The 24,226-nt window shown below is 42.7% G+C and overlaps 1 protein-coding gene across 1 annotated transcript; it reads left to right on the plus strand.

The window, feature by feature from the left end:
- Positions 1 to 794: 794 nt before the first annotated feature.
- On the plus strand, positions 795 to 21,616 carry GCNA (germ cell nuclear acidic peptidase). Its single transcript, XM_075162192.1, has 11 exons — positions 795 to 881; positions 973 to 1,220; positions 2,046 to 2,092; positions 5,224 to 5,275; positions 5,650 to 5,723; positions 7,181 to 7,615; positions 8,993 to 9,164; positions 10,262 to 10,406; positions 12,267 to 12,405; positions 15,302 to 15,506; positions 17,533 to 21,616. The coding sequence occupies exons 1-11, from the start codon at positions 867 to 869 to the stop codon at positions 17,783 to 17,785; spliced, it is 1,785 nt and encodes a 594-aa protein (XP_075018293.1). The 5' UTR covers positions 795 to 866; the 3' UTR covers positions 17,786 to 21,616.
- The last annotated feature ends 2,610 nt before the right edge of the window (positions 21,617 to 24,226 follow it).

The following is a 24,226-nucleotide window of genomic DNA, read 5'->3' on the forward strand; positions in this document are numbered from 1 at the left end:
TCTGAACTGCTGGCTTTTCATCTTCCTTTCTGTAACTTTGTTTTAAATAACACTATTTATTTCAGCAGATATAATCCCAGGTAAGTGTAGATCTTGTACATAAACATTTCTGTTTCCACTAGGTTAGACTAAACCCACCCAAACAGGAAAACCCTGGCGTGTGTGCATGCTTAATTCAAAAATGTTTTGGGTCTCACAGCAACTTGTTTCTTCTAGCCTTCGCGGTGCTGACATCTCGGGTCACACTCTGTAGTACCTTGAAGGTCATGGCCTATGTGTAAATTAATATTTTTATTTTGAATAAGCAACAATAACATTCTCCAACTCCTAAATCTCTGTGGTGGGTTAAGGACTGCAGTTTGAAATGGGTGTCAAATGGTGCTAGGGATGTTGGTGATGTAGGTGAGTTTGTCTCCTGGTTGTGCTTAGCTTGAGGCTCCAGTTTCTGCCAAGTGCTGCTGCTTGGTGCACTTAGGTTACCCAGTCCCTGCTGGTGCTGGGTGTACCCTGCCTGACGAGCACCCCCTTTCTTGGTGGGGTGCCATGGGTGCCTGCATGCCCTGGGGTGGAGGAGGCCTGGCTGTAGTTACTCTTGCACCCTCTCCTGTTAGCAACAGCTGTCTGGTATCACGACGAGGGTTAACAACCCTTTTACGATCTACGTCTGTGTTTGCCGATGGCTGAGTCCGCGGTTCAGTTGGAGCCGGTGCCGAGTCTCCCGTCGCCAAGAGCGGCGAACCCACGCGGGCTCCGCGGCCTATGCTCCCGTTTGTGCGCAGGCTCGGCTCGGCACGGTGCGGTGCGCATGCGTCCTGGCCCGGTGCCCCGGAAGCGCTGCTGTGGGGCGCGGGCGGTTTGAAGCGGGCATGGAGCGGGCAGCGGTGCGTCGGCGGCCGTCAGCCCCTTCTCCCCCCACACCGCCCCGTCCCGTCCCGGGACCGGCGAGCCACTCACGCTCTCTTTCGTTTGCAGCTCGAGGAGGCATGGGACGGGGCCCCGCCGCAGGAGAGGCGTCCGCAGGCCCCCCGGGGCGGTGAGGGCCGCGGGGGGCGCCTCGCCGCCGCCATCCCCACACACGGTCAATGCCGGGGGCGGGCGGGGAGCGGGGCCGGGGGACGTCCCGGCCGCGGACCCTCAGACTCGTGCTATGGCGGTTTGGCTTCAGGCGGACGCAGCCCAGGGAGAGTGGCCGCAGGGAGCCAGGGCCGACGGGGCGGCAGGTGAGGTGGGTGGGGCAGCAGCCCCATCCCATTGATCATATCTAAATATAATTTTAGATTACGCCCTCAATTGATTTATGATAATTGATAGATATTAGCATATTTCAGAATTATAGTCTTCAAGGTTTGGGTAACTTTAATTAAAATAAGCTATCTTCAGAGTTTTAAGCAATTGCATAGTGTGTTTTTCAAGTTGTTAATGTTTGGGTTTTGTCAGAAAATGAAATAAATAATTTGGTAAGAGTACTATGGCTTGCCTCTACATTTGCATGAGAATTGCAGTCCAAGAAGTAATGCATCCATTCTGCGTCTTAAAATAGCTTTATGAAAGCTACTGCAGTTTGCTAAATATTCATGGCAACCATATTAAAGTACACTTTATACAAAAGCAGCTTGTTTCTCATTGTTGCATGTGTTGAGGTTTTAGACTGAATACATCAGTGTTCTCTACCTGATCAGATATCATGTGTAAGATAAGAAACAAGCTTTCTATTCTTTCTGACTTCTGACATCCAATTTGAACTTAAACCAATGTAATGTCCTAAGCTTGTGTCTCCAAATGGTTCAGCCTTTCAGATTTTGACAGCTATTGGTTATCAATACTTGAATATTGAACATACATGGTTGTTATAAATTTTAATATACAAGTTCTAATATTTCTGTTTTAAATAATTTGAAACAGTTCAGCCTATTTGAGATATTCAGTGTTTTTTCAGTATATATTTGGTTCTCAGTGTTCACAGGTCTTTCAGACCAGTAGAGATGCAGATCTACTTGCTGTTGACCTAATGTTCTTGATACTATTCTGCGTTTCATTTTTTGCAGCCATGCCCTGTACTTCTCTTCCAGCAGTGATGATGAATTTGAAATGTGTAAGTAATAGCCCACGTTAGTTTGTTTTCTGAAGGAGTATGAAAAGGACACATTTCTATCTAGTTATAGTGAAGTAGTTTTTATGCATGATTTTCTTTCATTGCTCCTGCTGCAAAGTACATTTTCTCCTTGCAGTGCAATGTTGGTAGCTATATGCCACAGTGAGTGTTCTTGAATCCTGTGTCTTAATCTTGGATGCTTTTTGCCTTGCATTATTTTTTTCTTGTTGCCTCAGTTTTGTCTGTTCCCTGTCACTCATTTGCTTCATTCTTAGTCTACGGAGCATCTTTGAATAAACATGTTCTTTAAGCAGTTCCAAACCCGTCTAAACTACTCAGAATTCCCTCTTACAGCTTTTGCTGCATGAGTCTTAACAAGTTGGAGGGGTGTTTTTGGCTTTTCATAGTGGCTCAAGGTCTTGGTAAATGGAATTGAATACTAAATTTTACATGGTGGCTTCTGCTGTGCATAACTTCCTATCTTTATGTTTAGCCTGTGTATACAAAACCTGATATTTCTTTTTGATAATAGCCGTTATGACTATCATTCTGCGCTAGAGTAGTTGAGTACACACTGGTTTTTTTTTCCCTGTTGCAAGACTTCTGTTTAGCTTGTTCCTTAGAGGGACTAATCATGACTACCACATCTCAAGTGGGTTTCAGACTGGTAAGTAATTTAAAGGTTTGTAAATATGTTCCTCGTTAGTTTGAACAGAGATGGTAGAAACGGTAAGGCAACAAGTCATATCTATTTATTTTGCCTTTTGCATATCACTCTCGCATTAGTCCAGCTGCTTTTAAAGCAGATTTCTCATTACTTTAGAGTTCATGCTGTGTTCCAGCTCAGTGCTACATGAATGATCTTAAGCATTGTCAAGCCTTACTACTTACATCCAATTGAATTAAAATGTGCTGTGTGTAGTTACTGCACTACCTCTGGACTTTTAAATCTGATAAATATTTCAATACTGTCCATTTCATTAGGTCATTGTTCACTTTCCTGTAATTTTTTAAATTTAAATATTTGACAGTCTGCTCTTTTTCTCTATTCTTTTGTTGCCTCCTCCATCCAGGAGGCTGTTGAGGCCAAAGTCACATGTTAGCTCTGGCATGGAAGATAGCTGAGAGTAACTAGTTGAGCCTTGGAGCAGAATATTTGCAAAGCTATTCTATTGCCATACTATCACTATAGTGACAGTTGTAGGAAAGAGTGAAATGAAAATATGTGCCAAGAGACAAGAAACTAAAAAGAATTGATTTATTAAGTAGCAAGTCATATTTTTCTGTAAGCTTTCGGTTTCCTGTGACCAGCTGTCAGCCTTACTAGTTTGGTGCTGCCTCATAGTCTAGGAACGCTGTGGTTATGATCATCTAGGAAAGCTTCTGGCTGCTGGCCATTTGTGCTTCAATGAGCCACTTTGATGTGGTGGCTTGGAAGGCAGCAGATGCTGCGTTTACTTCTTTTGTAATAAAGGTAGTGGTGTGTCGTGGTTTAACCCCAGCCGGCAACTAAGCACCACACAGCCACTCGCTCACTCCCCCATAGTGGGATGGGAAGAGAATCAGAAGAGTAAAAATGAAAAAACTCGTGGGTTGAGATAAAGACAGTTAATAGGTAAAGCAGAAGCTGCGCACACAAGCAAAGCAAAGCAAGGAATTCATTCACTACTTCCCATTGGCAGGCAGGTGTCCAGCCATCTCCAGGAACGCAGGGCTCCATCACACATAACAGTTGCTTGGGAAGACAAACGCCATCACTCCGAACATCCCCCCCTTCATTCTTCTTCCCCGAGCTTTATATGCTGAGCATGACATCATATGGTATGGAATATCCCTTTGGTCAGTTGGGGTCAGCTGTCCTGGCTGTGTCCCCTCCCAACTTCTTGTGCACCCCCAGCCTCCTCGCTTGTGGGGTGGTGTGTGAGGCAAAAAAGCCCTTGACTCTGTGTAGGCACTGCTTAGCAGTAACTAACATCCCTGTATTATCAACACTGTTTTCAGCAGAAATCCAAAACATAGCTTCATACTAGCTAATCTGAAGAAAATTAACTCTATCCCAGCCAAAACCAGCACATGGTGAAGACTACTGGGTGCTAAAACTGAAAATAACTTATTGCTCCAAATACTTTTTGAGCTTCAAGGTCTTGAATTCTTTTTTGTCCCCCTTGTGCTTTCTTCAAAGAGGACAACACTCAATCCCATCCTATGCTTTTTAACTTATAGGGTGCTTTCAGGGTAGCATTTGAGTGTAGCTCAGCTGCTCTTCCTGGTACCAGAATCTACCAATCAGCCCCAAACCTATTTTCTGGTTTTGGGCTTAGGGCGTAGTGCAAAAGTTTATAATCCCATTGAAGTCATGCATGCGGCTTCAGATTGTGAGAACAAACACTCCTTAACTTCTATTTTGGCCCATTAGGTTCTGAAGAAGGGACAGTTGTTTCCCTTCTCCCCGGCCTGATTTATGCTTTAATGAAATTTGTCCCCTTCAACTTTCCTGAATCTCTCATAATGATGGTGTGTGAAATTTCGATGACATTTCTGATAATCTCTCAAGTGTCACTGTCACTACTTCGACCATGTAGTGGTTCAGTGGCTGCCTGAATTGAGTTTTCATGTTTAGCAGTCACCACAATATTCCAGGAGTGTTAAAAGGCATTTATTTCTGAGTAGTAGTATTGAGCTGCTGTTCTGCAGTGAGGTGTTACTGTTACCATTTTGTCTGAACATTTTTTTGGAGTCACTTGGTGGAATAAGCATATAGATACCTCTTTGCAGTAGGAAAATTACTACCTACAGTCATTGAAATTCTTGGAGAAAATATTGATAAACCCATTCAATTCCACCCCTAATGATCCACATATGAGGAGGCTATACTGGATACTGCAAGATACATAACAGCACTTCTTATCTGTCTTTGTGCTGGGCAAGGATTGAATAATAAAGTAAATGCTAGACAGCTGCTGTCAGCTTTGAGGAATTGAGAGTTGGAATTATATGTAAAGGATTCTTATGTTTGGGGGTTTTTTTTGAGACTTTAGACGGAATTTTTACTAGCTGCAAACTTTTCTCTTAAAAAAATGCATAAAAAAAGAAACAGAACCTTGTTCTTAATTAATCTTCTATTGTTTCAGTTTTAGCTAGAATGAAAACTCCCAAATCTATTTCTAAAAAGGTGGATGCAAGGTGAGTGCTGTAATTAATGACTTTTCAATGTTTATATATTAGTTTTCTGTATCACATCTACTATTCAGAATACAGAAAAATGATCAAAAGTTTTAGTGATTCATAGGCAGATACATGTATAGGAGTAAGTGCAGACAGAAGAACTGTTATGTGTTCAATCTGTATGTTCAGGTCAAGTGTAAAATAGGATGTTTGAAGGTGTACATGCTCCATTGCCATTCCTATTAATGGACGTAGTTGGTAACATTTGCTGTGAGCAACTGTTAATGTTATATTGGTGGCTCTTTTTGGTTTGGTTTTTTAGTAAGGCAAACTTGCTCTTTTATTTTCCTGCTTATGCCTACCTTTTTTCACATTATTTGCTTGTTTTACAGTTTGAAGGACTTAATTGATGACTCAGATGATTTCTTCTTGGACTTCAACGTGAGAAAGAGCACAACAAAGAATGGCAAGTAATTGTACAACAGCAAATATGAAGTAGGAATTTTAGTGGGTGGAAAGATACTATTCATTGCTGAGCTCATAAATTTCTGAGAGAGATCACTTTGTCTCTTCCTTGAGGGTAGCAGAGGAGAGGCTTTTCTTTTTCCTTTGGGGGTAACAGAGGAAAGCATGGTCATACTGTTCTGATAGGTGTACATTTTGGAGCATTGCTGTAGGTCTGCAGATACCGTGGACTATCTGCTAGTATTTGGGTCTGTGAAAAGAGTAGCAACTCATGGTTGATTAGACTGAGCTGCAAATATGGGATGATCACTGTGGAGCAAGGACTTAGGACATACAAAAGGCCATTCCTATGGCTGTACCAGCTCGTTCTGTGGCCTAAAGACACTGAGTAAAGAAAGAAGGTAACTGGTGTTAAGCTAGATACCTTTAATATGATGCTGATGTTGGCAATCAGGCCAGTCTTGCCTATGGGTGTGGCAGAGCCACAGATAGGGTTCTTTAATTTGAAGCTTCTTTAGCCAAGGTCCTATGTGTAATCCTGTTAACACTGGCTACAAGACACTCTGGCAAACCATGACTTGAGGGGTTTCAGTGCTTGTCTGAGCAGAGGATCCCTGTTTTCCCCCAAGGGATGGAAAGTGCTATTCAGAGTCTGACAACAGCTGTCTGGCGCACTTCTCATTGATATGAGCAAACTGGACTTTCCTAGAAGGAGTAAACAGGGCTCTAGAATTCTTGACACAGGCACTAGGCCAGTGATCAGGTGATAGAATTCTAATAGATGAGGGATGATAACAGTGATCTCATGTGAACCTGGAGAAGCTCTGACCCCTGATCAAGAAGGGCGGGATCTCTTGCAGCTGGTGTGAATGTCAACCCTGAAACATGTATGCCAGCTGCAGACTGTAAAAAGGTAACGGAATGGTTTCTGGAGGGGAAATGGGGGAAGCAAAGTGGACCAGAAGCATCATTTAAAAAAAAAATTAGTCACCAATAGATTTGGTGACTGATTTGGTCAGAAGATTGTTGGCAAGTTTGTGCTTTGTGCTGTAGGCTATGGTCCGATCAGTTAAGGCTGAGCGTTTTTTAAGTCACCCTTCACTTGGTGGTTTTATAAAACTTTAATATGAAATGTTCAGCCTTACTCTTACATGCACGTAGCTTTTGTTACTGGGAATGAAGAATACGCCAGTGTTAGCTACCTATTCAGGATCGTTAGGCCTGATGGCTGATGTATACATACATGGAGTTTAAGCTACTTTTTTTTTTTTATACATCTTTCAGAGACTTTCCATTTAGTATGATGGTAAATGAGCACGTTGTAATAAAGAAAAGGCAAAGGTATCTTTCTGTTCTTTGTGTTTTCCTATCTTTCAAGGGATTTTTTTTGTGTTAAGACAAAGGCAGGTCTCCTAAATGAAATTACTAAAACTTTAAGTTGTTTCTTTTGAATTGCAGCACAGAAGGATCTTCAGACCCTGAAGTTGATGACTTCTAGAAAGAAAAACACTTGCTGCCAAGAATCGCGGTATCCAGAGGCTTCAAGTGACACTGAAGATTCTGTCTTTGTAGAAAGTTCATGGCATGACTACCAAAAAGGGGGAGTGAAAGACTTGAAAGACAGTTGGAGCTGTATAAAACTCCTACCTCCACAAAATCTGAAAGAGTCAATTTCCAGAGGCAGTCCAGATTTGGTTGTTAGAAGGAAAGAAAGAAGCTGTGAAAAGAGTACAGAAAATAAAGTGCCAACTGTGGCATTACGACAAAGTACAGAGGTAGAATCAGATAGCTCAGATGACGAATTTGAATCATTAATAGAACGGATAAGGAAACAAAGTATACCCCGAAAACCAATCTTAAGCACAAGTACTGTCTACCAGCCAAGCACAACAGGTAAGCAATTGTTCTTAGCTAACTTGTAAGCTGCCTATTGGCAGCAATGGTAGTGCTAATTGCCTAATTCTTTTCATTTGTGTGGCATATGCTTTAGAAGTGCAACCCAGCATCTTGCAGTTGAATTTGATGCAATCAGAAATTATTCCTCGAGCATTCTGAAAAGTGATTCTACTAGTCTTGTTGTATCAAGATTTAAGTTTTTCACTATTGCTTGTTTTTATAATTCCTATAATTGTAGGCATTTTTAGGTTTTTAAAATTGTTCTGAAAACAAATCTAACTGGTGGTTTTGAATGATGTTAACTAATTTTTTTATGTATGATACCAGTTAATGTGAAGCTGTCATTTTGGTAAGACTGAAATTTTGAGCGGTTTAGATGCTGTTAATTTAGTATTTGGATTTATAATTGACTTTATTTTATTTAAAATACAGTTTATAATGAGAATTTCCTAAATCAGTAGCTCCTTCTCTCCTTTGACTAACTGAAGTGAGCTCCAATTGAAAGATTGCAAAGGGGGAAAAAGACTATTGCTGAGTAAGAGCAGGTGAAAACAAATCTCTTTCTAGAAGAGTAAACACAGGGTGCCTTACTCACTAACAAGGACTAGTTCAGGGTAAGGAGACCTATGGAAGAGTACGGCTGACAGCATAGAAATATGCTCTGGGAAAGAGCAATTTTTTTCTTAATTTTTTTTTTAATTGGAGTATGTCAATGTGGTCTAGAAACATATTCTAGAAGTGAGCTGGCAGCTGCATTGGCTTCTCTGTATATGGTTGAATAGTGAAAGGAGACAAGTGGCTGAAATAGGGGAACAGTTATAGAAAAGCCAGCAGAGGGAACATCTGAAACTGCAAACCATGAAGCAGTCCTTGATTTCTGGTGTGCGGGTCAGTCATTTTAGCAATGTGTTCAGACGTGGACTGGGGAAATAGGCAGCTATCTGATCAGAACTTGCCTGTGAAACAAACGGTGTGACTTATGGTACACAACAGAAGGTTAGAATGATTTTTTTGTTCGAATGGTGTCTCTGCATTATTGGTCCCAATGTGCTGGTGATGTATTTTGGATTCGTGAAATGTCACAGAAATGCCTGAGTGAGGTCACAAATACTTTTCCCTCCACTTCCTCCTAGCTGAATGTTTGAAAATTTGGAGTCTGCCACTCCTTCATTGAATGGTAATTTTTGTAGTATATAACATCAAATTACCTCTCCGTCAGTTGTAAAAGCCTTTGCATTCAAGTATACACAGTAAGAGTATGTATGCTGGGGTGGAATATTTGACTTTTTTCACCATTGTCTGTTACCTGGTTGCTGACGTCTGTGCTCCTGATTCTTTGACTGTGTAATCCTGTGACTCTTTCTATTGAACTAGAAAACATCAAACCACCCTGTGAAGATGACCAGCCCTTGAAAGGGGAGCGAGTCAAGACACCAAGGCCAAACTCCATTTCACTTCAAGAAACACCTTCCAGGATAATGGCTTCTGCAAGAATTCTTAAGAATGAATTGGTCAGTTGCTCACAATCAGCAAAGACAGAGAAAAGGTAAGTGTTTCTCCATCTTTACTATGTTCTACTATGTACTATGTCCATTATAGATCGACAAAGAGATGCTAAGTATTTTGCCTAGGATAACATTCTGATTTTTCTGGTACCTAAGAACTTGTGCTACCAATTCAGCAGTTGTTAATGGTTAAGTAGATGAAAATCAAAGCTTTCAGTCTCAGGTATGACAGGGAGAATATAAGCTGGGAGATTATTCCACTTAGAGGAATTGATGACAAATGATGATGACAAATTGATGACAAATGTCAAAAATTCTCTGTAAATGTTAGCTCTCTTGCTATTCCTTGTCTCAGCACAGCCCTACAGATTATATCTATCCAGCTGCCTGCCTCTGAAAATATATCAAAAATGATTCTATTAGTAATTCATGCCTCTTAACAAGCTTGTCTTGATATTTTTGACCTGTATCTTTATAACTTGCAGAATTCATGTTTCTTTTTCTATATGTGAATGTAGCTTAAGCTTTTCAGAAGTATGTCTTTTTCATTTCTAATAGCTGCCTTTATTCTGCCTTTTAGCTATGTGATGTTTTCTTTAGTCATTTTATACTTGTGTATACAATACAAAACCTTTAAATGATGTCTTCAAAGCTGGTGCTTTGTCAGAATGCTGCAGTATTGGAGTTAGTCATCCTAGTGGAATATCTACTTCCCCTGAATGAATTTCTGAGGATTCCCATAACATCTTTGGCTATGTTTCTGAAAATACATCTTTATTGTGGGTGATTGTGTTAGGGCTGTTCATATATTGATCAAGTTTTGGTATAATTGTGGCTCACTGTGTCACAAAGATCTGAGCCGCCTTATTTTCCTACTTGGGAGTCCTCATAATCTAGTTTTGTGAATTAACAAAATAACTGCAGAACTACTGCAACAGGTCTACCCCTTCATGCCCCTGAAGGGGGAAGAAGACAATATAAGCATGTGCACCCCACTGGCCTCGTGAGGGCAAGCTGGTGAAAAGAGGTTTATGCCAGTAGCAGCATGCCAGAGATCTTTATTGGCTATAAAGTGGCCGTTATTTTTCAGTGCGATATCTTTGTACTTCAGTAAACTGCTTTATGGCTTTCCTTGCAGGCTCAGGGCGTGCTCAGTGCCTGGCTGTTTCTTGCAAGATCTCTCAAATCCGGCTTCCCACTATGTGAAGTATTTCAAGAAAAATAAAGAGAAGCTGGCACAGAAGCTCTACTGTCTGTATAATAGTACCATCTTTGAGCAGAAGGTTGGCTTCAAAACAAAAACTGCAACTCTAAAATGCTAGTTAATGTGTTGCTCCTCTTCCTTTTTGATGTGATTGCTCTTTATCCTCTTCAGGTAGTAGAAGTTAAGCTTTATAGCAACGGCTTGTGTTTGAATTAGTTCAAGCAGTTTCTTTGAAAGGGGTTTATCACCACTGTGATGCAGCAGTTTTCAGCATGGCTTGCTTTCCCAGCTGTAATGGTGTACCATCCTTAAGTGAGCATTCTGGATGGTGTCCAAGAGTTCTTAATGAGAAAAATTGCTACATGAGGGGCCTTGGGTCAGTTTCATCTTTGACGAGGTGGCTGATATTTATCTTCAGGTATTTTCTGGTACCTGCATGGTCATCAACTCAGCAGCCCGGGAATGTTTCTGTTGCTGCCTCTGTGGTAGTAGATCCCAGCAAAGGCAGCTATGGCTTTTGGCTGCTGCAAGAAGCTCAAGGTTGCCTACCACCATTGCTCATTCAGCTTTTACTGAAGTAACATGTTCTAGTGAACTCTGCAGCGTTACCACAGCCTAATAGCTAGTTGTAGCACAACTTTCTTGCCTGCAGCTGACAAAAGGCAAGTGGCAGGAGTGTACATTGGGGAGCAGGGAGCTGATGGATAAAAGCACTTCACTTTGTGGTTAGGGCCTATTGCCTCATGCTTAGTCATGCTACATGCAGTCTTCATTCATTCCTGTTGCATGTTCATGTCTGCCACTCTAGAACAGATTAAAAAGCTGCTTATCCTTTGAATAACAGTTTTGGGTGAACCTAAAGCTGTAAGTTGTGTTTCAAATTGAATGTTCGATTTCAGAGAACTGCTGTTTTGACCTTCACATTTTCTGCGGTACTGGAGAACCTCCTCTGGTGAGAAACATCCTTGAAGGGAAGGATACTGCCTGCAGTAATTCCAGTAGAATTTCCTTCATGAAGGAAAATGTTTCTGTGCAGCTGAGAAAATATTGTTGAGCTGACCAAGGACAGGCTGAGGTCATGATTTTACAGTAAGCTGAGCTGAACAGGCTCACTATTGCTGAAAGCAAATATCTTGCTCCCCAGTGCTTCAGCCCTATACTTGTGCCGGCACTTACTACTGTTGGACCATTTACTTAAGCTCATTAACTAATTTAGATGACAGAAAACTGTTAGTAAAAGAACAGAGCTAGCCAAGATAGATATGATGAGGGCTTATAAAATCAGGAGCAGCACAGAGGATAAGTAACGGGTGATTATTCACCCTCTCACATGTGAAGGTGCATCAAATTAAAATGGCAAGTTGCAGGTTCAGAACAACCAAAGCAGATGGTACTTGACATGTAAATTATTAAGCTGTAGAACTTCTGATCAGATACTATTGTGGATGCTAACAATGCATATGTGTTCTTAAACATACACACACACACACACACTCTCCCCAAAACACCAGAAAACAACTTTAAGGGCTATTTAATGCAAAGGAACCACCTGTGACTCAGTGAGGTGTTGTCTTGCAAATAACTAGCAGTTGGGAAGAGCACTTTTTTTGAAGAGGAAATTCTCTTTTATGCCTGACCTGTCCTTGTACTTCCTCTTAAGCAGCATGTGTTAGCCACTGTTGAAGGCAGAATAGAAGAACTAAGGGACTTTTTGTCTCATCCTGCATTGTGAAACTCCCAGTGTTGGTTACAGAAAAACTGTTGATAGGAATAAGAAGCCATGGACGGTGGGTTTGCATCTTAAGTGACAACAGTGTCTAACAGTGCACTAACAGAGACATCCTGTACTGGCTTTGCAGTAAATACAAGGGGAAGCCAGAGGGCCAGAAGAAAAGAGAGGTAGGAGAGGGCAGATTACATGTACTGTTTTGTTTTTCAGTTACCAGAGAAAATGGTAATAATCTGGAATAAGAAAATGAGAAAAACAGCAGGATATTGTGTAACTGGGCAGACAGAAGGTCCTGAAGCAAAGCGTTATGCTCGCATAGAACTTTCTGAGAAAGTCTGTGACTCTGCAGGTAGGTAAAAGAAAAGATGTGTTGATTCTTCTTTGAGAAGGCGAGTTCTAGAGATGAAAACATGAATCTGAGGCCTAAGAGATCTGGAACTGCACCCTGCTTTGAAATTTTGTATTACCTTGAATAAATAAATCCATTAACTTGTCCTCACAACTTTTCTAAGAGGCTGGGCAAATTTACAAAATGTGAGAACAGAGATGTATTCATGCGAACTGCTGACTTCTTCCATCATAGCTAGCCACCTTGTTGGTAGTATTTAAAGCTGGAATAAAGACAAGTCAGTGCCAAATTAAGTTCTGTTATGCAGTGGGTACTGTAACTGTTATTTCACCCTCACCCCCTCCCAATTTGGGGAAATGAATGTTGCAGTTACCGTAGGAGAACCAGTTCTGTAATTAGTAGAATATTTTGAAGTAAGCTTAATAAATTCAATTTGAGAGATACCACAGAGTACCCTGGGAATCTACTTTTGAGGGCTTAGGAGTCCATGAGTGCTGGTCAGTTTTTAAGAAGCACCTTTTAGAAGCACAGGAGCAGGTAATCCCATTGTGTCGTAAGTCAAGCAAGCGGAGCGGAAGGCCAGCTTGGTTGAACAGGGAACTCCTCGTGGAGCAGAAGAGGAAAAAGAAGTTGTATGATCTTTGGAAGAGAGGTCAGGCTTTGCAGGAAGATTACAGAGTTGTGGTTCGTATATGCAGGGAGAAGACACGAAAGGCCAAAACTCATTAGAGTTGGAACTGGCCAGTATTGTGTCAGGTAACAAGAAGGGTTTTTTAAAGTACGTTAATAGCAAGAGGAGGTCTAAAGAAAACATTGGACTGATGCTTGTTGAAAATGATCATCTGACTCATAGGGATGAAAAAAAGCGGAGGCGTTCAATGCTTTTTTTTGCCTCAGTCTTTAATAAGACTGACAGTCCTTGGGCTGCCCAGTCGCCATTTGAGGACACTGAAATTCTCAAGGACCAGCTGTATCAGCTGAATGTTCACAAGTCCATGGGGCCTAATGGGCCAGAGTACTGAAGGTGCTAGTGGATGTTACTGCAGGACCCCTCTTGATCATCTGCCAAAGGTCTTGGGAGTCTGGGGAGGTCCCTGCTGACTGGAAGCTAGCCAATGTTACTCCAAGTTACAAGAAAGGTGTGAGGGAAGACCCAGGAAACTACAGACCTGTTGGTTTAACCTCACTTCCTGGAAAAATTATCGAGAATATCATACTGGGTACTATTGAAAGGCATTTAAAGAGTAATGCAATCATCAGGCACAGCCAACATGGGTTCACAAAGGGAAAGTCCTGTTTAACTGATTTAATATACTTCTATGATAAGGTCACCCACTTAGTGGATGAAGGGAAGGCGGTGGACGTAGTTTTTCTGGATTTTAGTAAGACTTTTGATACTGTCCCTCACAGTATCCTTCTGGACAAGTTGTCCAACTGTGGGACAAGCAGGTTCATGGTGTGCTGGGTGAAGAACTGGCTGAAGGGCAGAGCTCAAAGGGTTATAGTGAATGGGGCTACATTTGGCTGGTGACTGGTCACCGGCAGTGTTCCTCAGGGTTCAATTCTGGGGCCAGTCCAGTTCAATATATTTATCAATGATCTGGGTGCAGGAGTTGAATGCACCATTAGCAAGTTTGCTGATGATACCAAATTGGGAGGTGCTGTTAACTCTTGAGGGACAAGATGCCTTGCAGAGGGATCTAGATAGATTGGAGCATTGGGCAATGATTAATGGGATGAAATTTAACAAGTCCAAATGCCGGATTCTGCACCTGGGCTGGAGTTACACCAGGCACAAGTATAAATTGGGAGAGCAGTGGCTGGAGAGCAGCCCTGCAGAAAGGGATCTGGGGGTGCTGGTCAGCAGCAGACTCAATATGAATCAGCAGTGTGCCCTGGCAGCCAAGAGGACAAACCGCATCGTGGAGTGCATCAAACACAGTATAACCAGCTGGTCAAAAGAGGTGATTATCCCGCTATATTCAAGCATGGGTGCAGCCTCACCTTGAGTACTGTGTGCAGTTCTGGGCCCCACAACTTAAGAAAGATGTGAAGGTACTTGAATGCATCCAGAGGAGGGCACCAAAGCTGGTGAAAAGGCTGGAAGGAATGTCCTATGAGGAGCGGCTAAGGTCTTCTCATTTGTCTAGTTTGGAGAAAAGGAGGCTGAGGGGTGACCTCATTGCTCTCTACAGCTTCCTGAGGAGGTAAAGTGGAGAGGGAGGTGCTGATCTCTTCTCCCTGGTATCCAGTGGTAGGATGTGTGGGAATGGTTCAAAGCTGCACGAGGGGAGGTTTAGACTGGGCATTAGGAAGCATTTCTTTACTGAGAGGGTTGTCAAACACTGGAACAGGCTTCCTACAAAGGTGGTCGATGCTCCAAGGCTGTCAGAGCATTTGGACAATGCTCTTAATAACATGCTTTAACTTTTGGTCAGGCAGTTGGACTAGATGGTCATTGTAGGTCACTTCCAACTGAAAAACTCTATTCTAATTGTGGAGGAAATTCAGTGCTCCGCTCTAGTTGTTTCTGGATGAAAAAATATCACTGAATCTTGGTCTAAATAAAGGTGTTTTAGGTCTCCTTAAAAACAAAAACAAAACCAAAAAACCCCTACAAAACCCAAACAAACAAACAAAACCCAAACAGATTAGGCATGCAGGGAAGTAACTAGGATGCAGAATTAGGGCTAATCACAAAACTGGAAATGCACTGAGTAAAACCTTGTTTTGGGGCATTTTATCTTATCGATACGTTGGTAATTCCAACCTCCAAAATAACTCTTGCATCTTAATAAAGAATGAGTGCAAAGGTCTGAAGCAGTGACGAAGGATGAAAGTCTATACTTCCCCATACCTGACTGATCTTAATGACTTTTGTTTGCCTTACCCCAAGATCGTCTTCGGGACACGCTAGTTCATGAGGCTTGCCATGCAGCCACCTGGCTGATCAATGGTGTTCGCGATGGACACGGACGTTTCTGGAGATTCTATGCCAATAAATCAGCTGTGATTCATCCGGAACTGCCAGTAGTAACACAATGCCACAGCTATGAGATTAATTACAAATTCATCTATGAGTGTGTTCTGTGCAAAGCTACGTGAGTAATGTTTTGATCCTGCATATGACTATGTATTAACTTTGTCTCTAACTTAGCAGTCTCCTGTGTCTAGAAATCATGAGTGTCTCAAACTGCGAAGCAATTGGCATACTCTCTTGAGTTGTCACTTCACGCTTCCTGAGCCCACAGAACCTCACTACGTGATTCCACATGTTTGTTTCCAGGTAGTTTCAGTTCCAGTTCAGAGGTCAGGACAGGCAGAAGTGTCTTCCGAGGACCATTGGTGATGATGGAAGGTCTTTGGGAAGCAGTAAGAGACCAGAATACATGCCTCAGGATTGAAGGACATGGCAGGGAAAGGTCACATCCCATGTGGCTGCTCTCACTTTTCAAGCATTACTCAAATGATGTAAATTTGGATTCACCTTCTACTGTAGTTAATATTGAGTGAACTTGTGAAAGTTTTTGACCACTTATCTCTGATTTCATGATCAACACTGATTCTATGATAGGCTTTTTGGTACAGGGTGGTATTTCCAGTCTTAACTAAGTACTACGTCAGGATTAATACTTGTGGGCCTACACTGATGGAGCAATTACTGGATCTGGCACATCCCTGTAGAATGCACCTAAGCGAAGTACTAGCATGTGTTGCAGAAATAAGGCATTCCAAGTTCCTTTGAAATCTATCCACATTTTACAAAGTAACGTCTTTGAATGTGCTGTAACAACAATCTAGGTTTGATCTAAGAAAAAACAGTCCACAAGGGAGTGCTAGACTTGGCATGGTGGACTGAGTTACTTTGTATATGCTCATCCCTGTAAAGATACTGAGGGCCATCTGATGCTGAAAGAAGTCAGTTGTTAGTAACTGGAATTCAAAAGCGGAACAAGTGCCCATAAAAACGGCACAAAATGTGTGACAATAATTAGATATTAGAACAAAGTATCAGAGGAAGCTTTCTGGGTTTTGTATCTTGATGATTTTTAATTAAGACTAAACATTTTGAATAATCTTGCATCTTTTTTATGGTAGTGCTAAGTAAGATGTAGAGACCGACAATATAATGATTTCTATTGGTTTAAAACTCTGTAAAAGCTATAGTCAGTTTTCTAGTTGATCTTTCAGCTTCTGTATGTATTAAAGGAAGAATAGATGTCTGCAGCCACACAGATGTGAGCAGCACTGTGTTGTGAAGGATTGAAGCTAGGACACAGATCTACTGATCGATTGCAACATTAGTCATCAGTCTTCTGTTTTGCTTACTGCATTTGAGAAATGAGAACTATATATGTTGCTGAGAACAAGCAGAAGAAATAGTTGCTATAGTAATTTCACAGGTTTCTTAGCTTTCATGGGTATGGAAGGTGTTGCTTTTCTGGAAAATCGTAGCTGACCACAGGTTTCTGTATGTAATGACCTCAGTCTCAGTGGGAGAGCATGAAGTTTTGTGAATTCAGTTCTGCATAGCCCAGAAAACTGGCTGACAATGGTGTGATTTTTAAAAAAAAAAAAAAAAAATTAAAAAAATTATTATTATTGCCCCTGCAACTTTAGGGGCTAAATGCATGCTTAGAAAGCATGCACAGGATTTTTTTTCTCAGGATCATATGTACTATGTCCAGAAGCATTGGAAGAAAACAGTATTTCACTATGAAAGAGTCTTCCTGAAGTGTTTAATATGACTATGCAATGCATTAGTTGCTTAGATGCAACAGAGCATTGAGAAAATTTGGTGGTGATGGCTTTGAGAAGAAAATGCAAGGGGTAGTTGATACTTTGTTGTGGAGGTGTTTTGAAATGTTGTAGCACTTCATGCTACTAGGCTGAGAGTAAAAGAGACAGAGGAAGGAAGCTGAAAAGGCAGTGGAATAAGTTCTAGGGTAGAGAAATGTGTAATACAGATTTGATTGTTCCACTGTGTGAAGTATGTAGTCTGTTTCCTGTTTAAAATGCTAGCTTAGAAATCTGACCTAAGTAGCCTGGCAGAAGAGAAAGGAGCCCTTTCCCACAAGTACTGTCTACCGCAAGTGTGAAATCAAAGTACTTATTTTTCCATTTCAGGATTGGACGTCATTCCAAGTCTCTGGACACAAAGCGCTTCGTGTGTGCATTCTGCGGTGGGCAGCTGGTCCTGAGGCAGCCCACTCGGAAGGATGGCACTCCTGCTAGGACACATCTAATGCCCTTTGCAAAGTATGTGAAAGAAAACTATGGACTCACTAAAAGAGAGCAGCATGGGCTGAGTCATGCACAAGTCATGCAGAAACTTAGTGCTGATTTTGTTTTAAAAACTAGGCTTCAAGATTCCTTGTAATATGTCAATACACTTCCTTTCTTGATGCCATTTAAATTTTGTATATGGTAGTAAATGAGTCTAACATGAGTCTAAGAATGTGTTTTGGAGGATTCCAGATAATTTTAATATTTTAGCATTAAATATTTCTAATAAAGAGGACTTTAAGGCCTTTCCTAAAATGGGCAAGAGTGAGCAAGAAGTAATGGTGATAGAAAGTCCATGGCAATGCACAAGTCAGGGTATTCTTCTTGGACTTCAGACTTTCCACCTGTGCCTGGGAAGATGCAGTACTAGGCTCTTTGTGGGACTGACTCACTATGTTTGTCTGGAATTTTCTGAGCGGTATTTACACATAGTGCTTCTTAGCATGTCTTCAGTGACTTCAGTGAGCAATGGATTTACTCTTTCGTCTGGGTAGCTGATATGCTATAGACTCTGTGCTGAAGAACTGCTAGGCATACATCTGTCTGGGATTGCCAGATGCAAGAAAAATCCAGGCCCACAAGCCAAAGTCCTCTGATTCTGCCTGACTTTCAGGCAGGAAAAGGGGCAGACCTGAGGAAGGCCTCAACATGGGTTTAGGCATTTTCCCAAGGAGAGTTTCTCGAGTGATCCTTGACTGTTTTTGTTAAAAGTAAATGGTAGGTAGATGATGCCTCAAATCTGTTAGAGAAGGCGCGAGTTTCTGTAAAGCCCTCTGGCCCTTGGTGAGATCAAAGCTCTTTCTGATTAAATTTTTATTGCAGTTGTACCTCTATCACTGAGATTTCATAGAAGCTAAAATAGATGCAAAAGGTCAGATTGGAGAAAGCAAATTCAAACACTTTCCACCATAGAATGAGAAGGTCTAGTCAGATAACTTAAGTCTTTCATTTAGAACATGACTGAATGTGTGTTACAGTGTTTGTGTCTGTGTGAACAAATTGCTCAGGGGATTAGTAATTTTGAATAATGTATAAATGCCAATTTTATAAGAACTGTGGCAATGAACCAGGCTTCTTTGTTTCAATTTAACTGTGGTTGTGTAGGTATAGTACGTGAAAGCTTCTGATTTCTCCTAGCTAGTTTTGAGTTTCATGTACAGCGGGTCACCCTGCTTGTTGTCGAGAATACCTCTCCCTGCTCCCCACCTCCTGCTCTGCCTTCATCAATCCCATTACTCTCCAACTGAAAAGGAAATATTAGCAGCATATGAAGGAGTTTGAGCTGCTTCAGAAATAGTTCGTACTGAAGCACAGCTCCTCTTGGCACCTCAATTGCCTGTGCTGAGCTGGATGTTCAAAGGGAGGGTCCTCTCTGCATCATGCAATTGATGCTACATTGAGTAAGTGGGTTGCACTGGTAATGCAACAGGCTTGAATGGGAAACCCCAACTGCCCAGGAATCTTGGAAGTGATCATGGACTGGCCAGAGGGCTGAAACTTAGGAGTGACTCCTTAGAGAAGGTGACTCATGCTGAAGAGGCCCCACTGTATAGTAAATTACCAGCAAATGAAAAGCAGTAATCCCTATCGTATTGTGGGAAAACATTGGAGGCGGAAAGCTGCTGTGTGGCGTCCTACACAACAAGTCACCGAAACTGCTGAAGGAAAAGGTGAATTGAGTTAGTTTGCAGAAGTGAAAGCCATCCAGCTGCCTTTAGATACTGCTGAATGAGAAAAATCTCTATACTGACTCATGGATGGTGGCAAATGCTCTGTGGGGGTGGTTACAGCAATGGAAATGGACCAATTGGCAGCGCAGAGGTAAACCCACCTGGGCTGCTGAATTGTGGCAAGATACTGCTGCTCGGGTAGAGAACCTGGTGGTAAAAGTACGTCATGTTAACATACCCAAGAGTCGTGCCACTGAAGAACATTGATACAATGAGCAGGTGGACTAGGCTGCTAGAGTTGAAGTGGCTCAGGTGGATCTGGACTGGGAACATAAGGGTGAGCTATAGCTCAATGGGCCCATGACACATCAGGACATTTAGGAAGGGATGCAACATTCAAATGGGGTTGTGATCGAGGGGTGGACTTGACCATTGATGCCATTGCATAGGTTATCCATGAGTGTAAGATGTGCAACATAACCAAACAAGCTAGGCAGCTAAAGCCTTTTTGGTATAGAGGACAATGGCTGAAATCGATATGGGGAAGCCTGGCAGATTGATTATATCACACTACCATGAACCTGCCAGGGCAAGCACCATGTGCTTACAATGATGGAAGTGACTACTGTATGGTTGGAAACATACCCTGTCACCCATGCCACTGCTCAGAATACTACCTCGAGCCGTGAAAAGCAAGTTTTATGGCGACATGGCACCCCTGAAAGAATTGAATCAGACATTTCCAAAACAACCTCATAAACACCTGGGCTAAGGAGCATGGCATTGACTGGGTGTATCACATCCCCCATCATGCACCAACCTCTGGGAAAATTGAACAATACAATGGACTGTTAAAAACTACACTGAGAGCAATGGGTGCTGGGACATACAAGCATTGGGGTACAAATTTAGCCGAAGTCATTTGACTAGTTAACACTAGGGGATCTGCTAGTCGACCTGGCCCTGCCCTATCAAAATGCTTGCACACTGTGGAAGGAGATAAAGTCCCTGTCGTACATCTAAGGAACTGGCTGGGAAAATCCACCTGGGTTACTCCTTCCTTGGGAAAGGGCAAACCCATTTGTGGGATTGTTTTTGCTCAAGGACGTGGGTGCAGTTGGTGGCTAATATGGAAAGATGGGGAAGTCCAATGTGTACCTCAAGGTGATTTAATCCTGGGTGAAAATAACCTGTGATTTGAGTTGTATGATGGCAGTGTTACATGATGCTGTATGTCACCACTGCTGTGGCTGCCATATGTCAAAGGTAGTATAGCAGGACTAGCCAGACTAGGGGCAAGGGGAGGAGTTCATTGCAATGTTAAACCCTATAACCTGGCCCAAAGGGACCAGGAGTGGAGATTGTAATGGATATACCTTTAAATTGTTATAACCCATTATTTGAGTTGCATGTTATAGGAAGTACTATGGCAGAAACCAGCTCAACCACTGAAGGACTGAACCTCACAAGAAGCAGTGCAAATGCAGCAGTGACCTGACTTGAGCTGGTTTTGGTGCCCAGTGACTCCACACAACATATCACCTCTTCTGTCCTGACTGAATACCATCACAGATGGAGCCTAAAGTCATAGACTTAAATGAATGCAATGAACATTTTATGGACATTCGTGGACACTTTACAGGGGGGTGGTCAGCAGACTAAGGGAATGATATCTGTGCGTGTATGTATATACCAAAGGATGGAAAGGGGGGGTGGTGGTGAATGAGGATGTATTATGATAGTGTGGGACCTGAGCATGATGTAAATGGTACAGAATAAGGGGTGGAGAATGTGCTGGTTTTGGCTGCGATAGAGTTAATTTTCTTCATAAAAGCTAGTATGAGACTATGTTTTGGATTTGTGCTGAAAACAATGTTGATAATACAGGGATGTTTTAGGCACTGCTGAGCAGTGCCTGCAAGAGTCAAGGCCTTTTCTGCCTCACACACCACCCCACCAGCGTGTAGGCTGGGGTGTACAAGAAGTTGGGACCCAGCCAGGACAGCTGACCCCAGCTGACCAAAGGGATATTCCATACCATATGATGATGTGCTCAGCAATAAACCTAGGGGGTGGAGGTTTGCAGGGGGGCTGCTGCTTGGGGACTGGCTGGGCATCGATTGGTTGATGGTGAGCAATTGTTTTCATTTGTATCGCTTGTTTTTCTTGGGTTTTATTTTCCTCTTCCTTTGTTGTTTTTTTCTTACATTTTTTTTTAAAATTTCTTTTTAATTATTAAACTATCTTCATCTCAACCCATGAGTTTCATTCTCACTTTTGCTTTTCTGATTGTCCCCTCAGTCCCACTGGGGGGAATGAGCGAGTGGCTGTGTGGTGCTTAGTTGCTGGCCAGGGTTAAACCATGACAAGGGTGAACTCATTTTTCAACCTGTGGCAGCCAGAGCTCCTGAAGGATGCCACGAGCAAGCAGAACATGGGAGCGGCTGGTAGCCCATGCCCCCAGCAAGCAGTGTGTGGGGGCAGCAGGGGGGATAGTCCTTCAAGTGCCAGAGGATAAGCCAAGGGCCTTGGCCAAGGAGGATGAGTGGGAGGACAACAGTGACGAAGAGCTGTCACAAGGGAAACACATCACTATTTACAACAGCTGCGTCAACCCCTCTGTCCCAGAGTTCTTCCAGGTCCCCCACACTGGCTCCCAGGAGGAGCCCAGCTGGCCCAGCAGCATGGGCACAGGACAAGAGCCTGTGACTGACCAATAAGCCCCTACAAGGGGTTTATGTTTTAAATAAACAGCTGTCAACACTTGAATCAGCTGATGGTGTAAATGTTTCTCCATGAGTTTATTACCAGAGTGTGAATGTCTCCTGGAGTTAGCCAGACCAGCATGGTGTCCTCTGCAGGGGCTGCAGGGGAATTCCTGCACCAGCACCTGAAGCAATGCAGCTGAGCCATCCTCAAGACGATCTTAACATCCACATTAATTATACCCTACAAAAGCGAAGACACAAACTGGGATTAGATATCCCACTATGCCTAGCTCTAAATCTTAATACTTACCCAACCAAAGTATCCACCTGAGAAGTATGAGCACCAACGCTTAAACCTCTAAGGATTTGGTGGTGCCCCAAACCCGCCTAAAGGAGACTGTTCTATAATCAATAACCCATGATACACCCAACCGCTCCTTGCCAGGACAGCCTACATACCGCTGTTGCCAGCTCACGTCTCCTGAGAGTATAACAGTATACTAGCCCTAACCTGCTAACAAGCCAGGTCAAGGTATAGCTCATGGGGCAAAAGAAATGGGCTACATTTTCTAAAATAGAAAACTTCACGGAAGCCGATGTGAAATCATCCCTAGAAGGCGGATTTAGCAGTAAAGCAGGACAATCAACTCCGCCTTTAACTCGGCCATGGGCATGTACATACAGTCTGTCACCCTTCTCACAAGCTATAAGCCCTCATAGCTAATGCACACATCCACTGAAGATGAGGTAGGTCATAACAAAGTGAGTGTACCAGAAGGTGCACTTAGCATACCAAGACTTAGCTATTACCTGAAAACATTCAGCTTACACCTGAAAGATGTCTGCCACCCACCAAATCATCTGAAGCCCAACTCTAGCGCAGTCACACCATAACTAGAAGTAATCAAGAAGAAGTGTAATCTTCACTCTTTGGTTTACAAGACCAATGTCTTTTTTATAAACTAAGTATTTTTAGTAGTTGAGTATTGTATTTTCTAGGGGTCCGGTAATGAGAAAGAGGATTAGGAGGATGGTGAAGTAGGTAAGGAAAGCTAGTTAGCCAATAATGATGAATTGGTTTTCTACTGGTTGGCTATCCAGTCATGTTAGGATGAAGAGGCTGGCAACTAAGATTCAGAATAGGAGCTGAGAGGGGGGTGGAAAGCTATTGTGCATTGTTTGCATTTGTGGAGGAGTGGTCTTAGGAATAGGACTAATACTGAGGCAGCTAGGGCTAGTACTCCTAGTTTGTGGGATCGAGCATAGGATGGCATACGCGAATAGCAAGTGTCATTCTGGCTTGACATGAGGAGGTTATCCTAGTTTCGGCTGGGATAGGGTTAAATTTCTTCCTAGTGCTGTGTTTTGGATTTAGTACAAGGAGAATGTTGATAATACACTGATGTTTTCAGTTGTTGCTAAGTGCCCTCCTAGTCCAAGGACAGCTCCCGTGCCTACTGACTGAGCTAGGTACACAAGATGGGAGGGAACATAATCAGGACAGCCAGCCCAGCTGGCTAATGGGGTATTCCATTGTCGTGGTTTAACCCCAGCCAGCAAAAATAAACGCCACGCAGCCGCTCGATCACCGCCCCCCCCGGTGGGATGGGGGAGAGAATTGGGAGGGCACAAGTAGGAAAGCTCCCGGGTTGAGATAAAAACAGTTTAATAATTGAAATAAAACTAAGTAGAACAGTAATAATAACAGTGAGAACAACAACAATAACAGAATACACAAAGCAGGCAATGCACAACAGAACCGCTCACCGACCGCCGACCGCGTGTCACGAACGGGGGGCGAGCCCCCCCACACACCTGGTTTTTATACTGAGCATGATGTCACATGGTATAGAATACCCCATTGGCCAGCTGGGTCCACCACCCCGGCTGTGCTCCCCCCTCCCGGTGCAAGCATCACCCAGCAACAGCCAAAGCATCAATGGGCCATCAACGCTCCTTTCACACCGAACCCAAAACACAGCACAACCCCCCAGGCTACTGGGAAGAAAGTTAACCCTGTCCCAGCTGGAACCAGGACAACATCCACCCCTTATTCTATACCATCTACATCATGCCCAGGTCTCACATTTTCCCATACATTCCAATTAGTCACCGCTACTTTTCCCTGCCTTTTGATATATACGCACACAGAGATAT

The sequence above is a fragment of the Calonectris borealis genome, chromosome 13, assembly GCF_964195595.1.
Source record: "Calonectris borealis chromosome 13, bCalBor7.hap1.2, whole genome shotgun sequence".
NCBI lineage: Eukaryota > Metazoa > Chordata > Aves > Procellariiformes > Procellariidae > Calonectris > Calonectris borealis.